The 8,715-nt window shown below is 38.7% G+C and overlaps 1 protein-coding gene across 1 annotated transcript; it reads left to right on the forward strand.

Annotated features, from left to right (window-relative positions):
• Nucleotides 1–538: 538 nt before the first annotated feature.
• Nucleotides 539–1,440, forward strand: LOC144232359 (putative vomeronasal receptor-like protein 4; the record flags this gene model as incomplete). Its single annotated transcript, XM_077765192.1, is given in 2 exon segments — nucleotides 539–1,391; nucleotides 1,394–1,440. Coding segments are annotated over 2 exon segments (900 nt in total), but the record flags the coding sequence as incomplete, so codon positions are not given.
• Nucleotides 1,441–8,715: the final 7,275 nt, after the last annotated feature.

Genomic DNA, 8,715 nt, shown 5'->3' on the forward strand with positions numbered 1-8,715 from the left:
TATTAGTATTCTTGGTGGTGAATATGAGACAGGATAATGTAGACCAGAACTGAAAGAAATGCATGTACCATAGCAGTATGGGAAATGGGTACATTATCCTGGCATGAATTTGAATATGTTGTGTAAAATCTGTCTCTCCACCTCTCTGTCTTTGCCTTCTTTCTTTCTTTCTTTCTCTTTCTCTCCCTAGTTAAATTATATGTAAGTGATAGATATAGAGATAGATGATAGATAGATAGAGAGAGAGATAGGCAGATGATAGATAATAGATAGATGTCAGATAGTTATGTGTGTATATAAAATACACACACACTAAAATTGGTGTGCAAATAATGTTGAAACTGTATTTCTAAGAATTTATACAACACAAATTTACTGATAAATTGGATGAAATAAATTTGAGTAAAATAAAAACTGATATGGTGATGAGTTTGGCAACAAAGTAAATGACATTGATGATATGAGGTCTATTTTTTTCAGATAAACAAAATGCTTTTCCTTGGCGACTATAATAATCACACCTTTCATTTACATTACTATTAAAATATGCCAATTTTTACAAGTAGGCATTGGAATCTCAGCTAACACAGTTCTCCTTGTCTTCCATATATTCACGCTCCTTCTGGATTACAGGCATAGGCCCACAGACCTGATCATCTGTCATTTGGCCCTTGTCCACATAATGAATCTATTCACTGTACTGTTTATGATGTCTACAGACCTGTTTGAAGCTCTGAACTTTCTCAATGATTTCAAATATAAGTCTTTATTCTGCATGATCCGAGTGACACGGGGTCTCTCCATGAGCAATACCTGCCTCCTGAGCATCCTCCAGGCCATCATCATCAGCCCCAGCACTTCCTGGTTGGCCAGGTTTAAACATAACTGCACAAAGTACATCTTCCATTCTTTTGTCATCCTTTGGTTTCTCAGTTTGTTTGTGAATAGTAACTGCCTCTTGTATACTGCTGCTTCTTTTAATGTGACCCAGAGCAACCTACTGAGTGTCAGTAAATACTGCTCACTTTCCCCCATAAACTCCATCATCAAGGGAGTGTTTTTCACTTTTTCATTATCCAGGGATGTGTCCTTTATAGGAGTCATGCTGCTCTCAAGTGCATACATGGTAAAACTCTTGTCCAGGCATCAGAGGCGGTGCCAGTACCTTCACAGCATGCACCTCTCTTCACGGGTCTTCCCAGAGAGAAGGGCCACCCAGACCATCCTGTCGTTGGTGACTTTCTTTGTGGTCATGTACTGGGTGGACATCATCATCTCGTTCTCCTCAAGTCTGTTATGGACATATGACCCAGTCATCCTGGATGTCCAGAAGCTTGTGTCCAATGTCTATGCCACTGTCAGTGCATTGGTGTTAATCTGTTCTGATAAAAGGATAAAAATGTGTTTCAAAAGTGTAGGGAAATTACAATTAATTTATAATCATATATTCATGAAATAATTAACCTGAAAATTGATTCTTTTGCTTAACTCAAATGTCAGACTATTTATTTATGTAACATTTAAAACGTAATTTTAATTTAAGTGTAATTGGAAATTATATTTTGGGGGACCCTGGGTGGCTCAGTCAGTTGAGCATCGACTTCAGCTTAGATCATGATCTCACAGTTTGAGTTCCAGCCCCATATGGGGCTCAGCTGCTGTCAACCTGTCAGCGCAGAGCAGGCTTTGGATCCTTTGTCTGTCTCTCTTTCCCTCCCACTTGCACTCTCCCCAAAACAAATAAATATTTATTTAAAAAGGTATCGGGACTTCTGGGTGGTTCAGTCGGTTAAGTGTCTGGCTCGGTTTTGTCTCAGGTCATCATCTCATAGTTCATGGATTCCTGTTGGACTATTGCTGGCAGTGCAGGGCCTGCTTAGAATTATTTTTCTCCCTCTCTCTCTCTCTGCCCCTCCCCACACTCCTGTGCTCTCTCTCTCTCAAAAAAAATAAATAAGGGACACCTGGGTGGCTCAGTCAGTTAAGCGGCCTACTTTGGCTCAGGTCATTATCTCAAGATCTGTGAGGTCAAGCCCCACATCAGGCTCTCTGCTGACAGCACAGACCCTGGGACTTGCTTTGGATTCTGTGTCTCCCTCTCTCTCTGCCCTTCTCCTGCTTGTGCTATGTGTCTCTCTCTTTCTCTCTCAAAAATAAATAAACATTAAAAAGTTAAAATAAATAAATAAGCTTTAAAAAATCAAAAAACACAGTATCTTAATTTATCTAAATATTTTTGAAACCTATGATGCAAAGACCCTCCAGTTTCTTTTTTAGTATTCAGGATGATTTGATATTCCTATGCATTTACAATTCCTTTCTGTTTCACTTTAATTCTCAAACTCTCTTAAGGAAAATTTGTGTTGCGGACGAAATGACACAAAGGACAAGACACACAAAAGACAGACACAGACACAACTCTGGCCGGAGGAATAATTCTACGCAAGCCCCTCTTGCGGTTTATTTTATACCCCGGTAACTGGATACAAACTGAAATCTACAAGATGCATTCCTTTACCAATTAAGGGCAAGTAGCCAAACACATTTCAAGGACAGGGGGGAGCAAAGGGAGGAAGCGACCACAACATGTTTACTAAGAGGCCTGCCCACAATTCCAGCCTTCTCCTTACTTCTAAGGAGGGCATGTTCCCTCGTTTGCGAGCGGACCATTAAACTTGGATATTGTGTGCAGGCCTCCTGGCAGAGCACCCTGTTTGCAGGCATGTTTTGCCCAGGCAGGGAGCCCCGTGTGCAGGCACATCCCTGCGTCCCTAACCAGGCTTTCTTGTGGTCACTGTCGGGCTCCCACAACTTGTCTTTATACAAGAAAATTATACTCTAAAGGACTATTGTGCATTATTGCAATGTTAGTGTGACCTATTGGTAATGCAATATTTTTAAACTTAAATTTGCTCTTATTCAAAATGGAGGAGGGCACTTGTGGGGATGAGCATTGGGTGTTATATGGAAACTAACTTGACAATAAACTATTTAAAAAAAGAATTAAAGCATAATTAAAAAAAAAGATATTTAGCCATGTATCCAATCTGACTTAAGCAACAATTTCTCTCTGTACTCTTTATATTTACTTCTTTGTGTTCTCGCTTCTATTAAGGCTTCAGAGATTTTTGTTGTTGCCTTTCGTAGGTTTTCTCTATTTTATCTTTCATTACTTTTAAACATTTCCCCTTTTTCTCAGTGCTTTTATTTTTTCCCTTTTCCTGTATAAAGTTTTTATTTAAATTTTAGTTAGTTAACATACAGTGTGATAGTAGTTTCAGAAGTACAATCCAGTGATTCAACAGTTCCATACACCACCCCATGTTCCTTGAGACAAGTACACTCCTTAATCCTCACCACACTTTTAACCATCATCCACCCATCTCCCCTCTGGGAACCATCAGTGTGTTCTTTATACTTAAGAGTCTGTTGGTTTGCCTCTCTCTCTCATTTATCCCCTTTGTTTTTTGTTGTTGTTGTTTCTTAAATTCCACATATGGATGAAATCATATATTAGTTATCTTTGTCTGACTGACTTATTCTGCTTAGCATTCTTCTCTAGCTCCATCCATGTTCTTGCAAATATCAAGAGTAAATGTTTCTGATGGCTGAATAACATTCCATTCTATACATATATACTACTTCTTACTTATCCATTCAACAGCTGATAGCCACTTGGCCTGTTTCCATAGTTTGGTTATTATAGATAATGCTGCTATAAACATCAGGGCGCAGGAATCCCTTTCAGTAAGTATTTTTTATCCTTTGTATATTTACTTTTCTTGTGTGTTACACAGTTTGATTAACATTTTGGATACTTTTAATACATTTTTGTTACAATGCATTTCTGATTTATAACATCCTTATCTAACTTTGAAATTAGAAATTTATTAATCATTTCTTTAATTTTATTTTCTTATTTTCGTATACTCTAGAGAAACAATTTTTTTCTTCTCATTTTGGTCTTCATACATCTGTAGGGACAAGTGCATTTCTCATTAAAGTCTTGTCTTTAATGTCTTTGATTGCAATATTTCTCTTCAAGATTCTAGTTTATTATGTCTTTCATCAGCTCAGACTCATTTTTAATTTTTTTAAATTTAGTTACTTAAATTGAAGTTAGTTAACATACAGTGTAGCATTAGTTTCAGGAGCAGAACCCAGTGATTCATCATTTACATACAACACTCAGTGTTCATCACAAGTGCCCTCCTTAATGCCTATCACCCATCTATTCCATCCCCCATGCACCTCCTCTCCAACAACCCTCAGTTTGTTTTCTGTGTTTAAGAATCTATTATGGTTTGCCTCCCTTTCTGTTTTTTTTTTTTAATCTTATTTTTTTCCCCTTTCTTCCTGTTTGGTTTCTTAAATTCCACAAATGAGTGAAATCAAATGATATATGTCTTCCTCTGCCAGACTTATTTCGCTTAATATAATACCCTCTACTTCCATCTACATTGTTGCAAATGGCAAGATTTTATTCTTTCTGATCATCAAGTAATGTTCCATTGAATACATATACACATCTCTTTATTCATTCATCAATCTATGGACATTTGGGCTCTTTCCATAATTTGTCTTTGTTGATGCACTGCTGTCTGAGGACATTTGGGTACATGTACCATTTCAAATCAGTATATTTGTATACTTCTTATAAATACCTACTAGTGCAATTGCTCTGTCATAGGACACTTCTGTTTTTGGCGGAATCTCCATACTGTTTTCCAGTGTCTGCACCAATTTGCAATCCCAATAACAGTGAAGAAGTTCCCCCTTTCTCCATATACTTCTCAATACCTGTTGTTTCTTCTGTAGTTGATTTTCATCATTCTGACAGGTATGAGGTGATATCTCATCATAGTTTATGTTTGCATTTTGCTGATAATCATTGAACATCTTTCATGTGTCTGTTGCACATCTGTATGTCCATTACTACGGTTATTTGTTGTATTTTTTCTCTTTTATTTATCAATTCTGTTTTTGAACCTTCTCCCACTCTCTCTTTTTCTCCCCCCTCCCACCTTAATGGAGTTAAAGCATTGTCACTTTCTTGTTTTGAAAAACATGTCAGTACATTCAATGTTATGTTACCATTTATTCTGGTCTATATTATTTATTTCTGGTTTTCCTTTGTTATCTCCTTCCTCTGCTAAATAAAGTCTTTATTTTAATGTCTAGTTTCTCAAAAATAAGTATTGCTACTCCAGCTTTCTTTTTTTTATACAATTCATTGTCAAAAGGCTTCCTACAACATCCAGTGCTTATCCCAACAAGTACCCTCCTCAATCCTCATCACCCACCTCCCCCTCTCCACCACCCCCGATCAACTTTCAGTATGTTCTCAGATTTCAAGGGTCTCCCATATTTGCCTCCCTCCCTCTCTGTAACTTCCCCCCCCCTTCCCTATGGTCTCCTGTTAACTTTATTTTTTTTTAATATGTATTTATTTTTGAGAGACAGAGAGACAGAGCATGAGCAGGGGAGGGACAGAGAGAGAGGGAGACACAGAATCTGAAGCAGGCTCCAGGCTCTGAGCTGTCAGCACAGAGCCTGATGCAGGACTTGAGCTCACAAACCATGAGATCATGACATGAGCCGAAGTCAGCCGCTTAACCAACTGAGCCACTCAGGCGCCCCTCTGTTAACTTTCTCAAGATCCACATATGAGTGAAAACATATGATATTTGTCCTTCTCTGCCTGACTTATTTCGCTCAGCATAACACCCTCAAGTTCCATCCATGTTGCTACACATGGCCAGATTTCATTCTTTCTCATTGTCGTATAGTATTAATTCCATTGTGTAGATAAACCACATCTTCTTGATCCATTCGTCACTTGATGGACACTTAGGTTCTTTCCATGTTCTGGCTATTGTTGAGAGTGCTGCTATGAACGTTGGGGTACATGTGCCCTTATGCATCAGCACTCCTGTATCCCTTGAGTAAATTCCTAGCACTGCTACTGCTGGGTCATAGGGGAGCTCTATTGTGAATTTTTTGAGGAATCTCCACAGTGTTTTCCAGAGCGGCTTCACCAGTTTGCATTCCCACCAACAGTGTAAGAGGGTGCCCGTTCCTACATATCCTCGCCAGCATCTATAGTCTCTTGATTTGTTCATTTTAGTCACTCTGACCACTGTGAGGTGGTATCTTAGTGTAGTTTTAATTTCTGTTTTCCCGATGATGAGTGACGTTGAGCACTGTTTCATGTGTCTGTTGGCCATCTGGATATCTTCTTTGGAGAAGTGTCTACTCATGTCTTCTGCCTATTTCTTCACAGGATGATATGTTTTTCGGGTGTGGAGTTTTCATGAGTTCCTTATAGATTTTGGACACTACCTCTTAATCTGATATGTCATTTGCAGCTATCTTTTTCCATTCCATCATTTGCCTTTAGTTTTGTTGATTACTTCCTTTGCCGTGTAGAAGCTTTTTTTTTTTTTGAGAACAGAAAATATTTTTTTTACAAATAGTTTATTGTCAAGTTGGTTTCCATATAACATCCAGTGCTCATCCTCACAAGTGCCCTCCTCCATGCCCATCACCCCCCTCCCCCTCACACCTATCAGTCCTCAGTTTGTTCTCAGCATTCAAGAGTCTCTCATGGTTTGCCTCTCTCCTCCCCCACTATTTCCCCCCTTCTTCTCCTCCACAGTCCTCCTTTAAGTTCTTCCTAATCCTCCTATACGTGCAAACATATGGTATTTGTCCTTCTCTGCCTGACTTATTTCGCTCAGCATAACACCCTCAAGTTCCATCCATGTTGCTACACATGGCCAGATTTCATTCTTTCTCATTGCCATGAGTATTCCATCGTATAGATGAGGTCCCAATAGTTAATTTTTGCTTTTGATTCCCTTGCCTTTGGAGATGTGTCAGGTAAGAATTTCATGCAGTTGAGGTCAAGGAGGTTCTTTCCTGCTTTCTCCTCTAGGGCTTTGACAGTTTCCTGTCTCACAGTCAGGTCCTTCATCCATTTTGAGTTCATTTTTGAACTCAACAGTTTATTTTTGCTCTTGATTCCCTTGCTTTTGGGGATGTGTCAAGAAATGGCTGCGGTGGAGGTCAAGGAGGTTGTTTCCTGCTTTCTCCTCTAGTTTATTTTTATGTATGATGTAAGAAAGTGGTCTAGTTCCATTCTCCTGCATGTTGCTGTCCAGTTCTCCCAACACCACCTGTTAAAAAGGCTGTCTTTTTTCCATTGGATACTCTTTCCTGCTTTGTCAAAGATTGGTTGGCCATACATTTGTGGGTCCAATTCTGGGTTTTCTATTCTATTCCATTGGTCTATGTGTCTGTTTTTAACCAATACCATACTGTCTTGATGATTACAGCTTTGAAGTAGAGGCTAAAGTCTGGGATAGTGATGCCTCCCACTTTGGTTTTCTTCTTAATATTACTTTGGCTATTCGGGGCCTTCTGTGATTCCATACAAATTTTAGGATTGTTTGTTCTAGCTTTGAGAAGAATGCTTGTGCAATTTTGATTGGGATTGCATTGAATATGTAGATTGCTTTGGGTAGTATTGACATTTTAACAATATTTATTCTCAGTCCATTAAGCATCTGACTTCAGCTCAGGTCATAATCTCACAGTTCGTGGGTTCGAGCCCCGCGTCGGGTTCTGTGCTGAGAGCTCAAAGCCTGGAGCCTGTTTCAGATTCTGTGTCTCCCTCTCTCTCTGTCCCTCCCTCACTGGTGCTCTGTCTCTCTCTGTCTCAAAAAAAAAAATACAATATTTATTCTTCTGGTCCATCAGCATGGAATGTTTCTCCATTTCTTTGTGTCTTCTTCAATCTCCTTCATACGTTTTCTATAGTTTTCAGCATACAGATCTTTTCCATCTTTGGTTAGGTTTATTCCTAGGTATTTTATGGGTTTTGGTGCAATTGTGAATGGGATCTATTTCTTGATTTCTCTTTCTGTTGCTTCATTATTGGTGTATAAAAATGTAACTGATTTCTGTACACTGATTTTATACCCTGCAGCTTCGCTGAATTCATGAATAAGTTCTAGCAGACTTTTGTTGGAACTTTTCGGGTTTTCCATGTAAAGTATCATGTCATATGTGAAAATTGAAAGTTTGACTTCATCTCTGCCTGGTTGACCCATTCATTCTTTAGTAGGATGTTCTTTAATCTCCATGCTTTAGGAGATTTTCCATACTTTTACTTGGGGTTGATTTCAAGTTTCACAGCACTGTGATATTAAAGTGTGCATGGCATGATCTCAATTCTTTTATATTTATTGAGAGATGTTTTGTGACCCATTATGTGATACATCCATGCACTTGAGAAGAAAGTATATTCTACTGCTTTGGGATGTAGAGTCCTAATATATCTGTCAAGTCCATCTGGTCAAATGTCTCACTGAGGGTCATTGTTTCTTTACTGATTCTCTGTTTAGATGATTTGTCCATTGCTCTACATGGAGTTTTAGTGTCCCCTGATTGCTTATGTTTGTGATTCATTGTTTTATATATTTGGGTCCTTCTGAATTCAGTGCATAGACATTTATAATTTTTAGCTCTTTCTGATGGGCAGACCTTGTATTTATTATATAATACCCTTGTTGTGGACGAAATGACACAAAGGACAAGACACACACAAAAGACAGACACAGACACAACTCCGGCCGGAGGAACAATTCTACGCAAGCCCCTCTTGCGGTTTATTTTATACCCCAGTAACTGGATACAAACTGAAATCTACAA

Source organism: Crocuta crocuta, unplaced genomic scaffold (assembly GCF_008692635.1).
Source record: "Crocuta crocuta isolate KB4526 unplaced genomic scaffold, BGI_CrCroc_1.0 scaffold498, whole genome shotgun sequence".
Taxonomy (NCBI): Eukaryota; Metazoa; Chordata; class Mammalia; order Carnivora; family Hyaenidae; genus Crocuta; species Crocuta crocuta.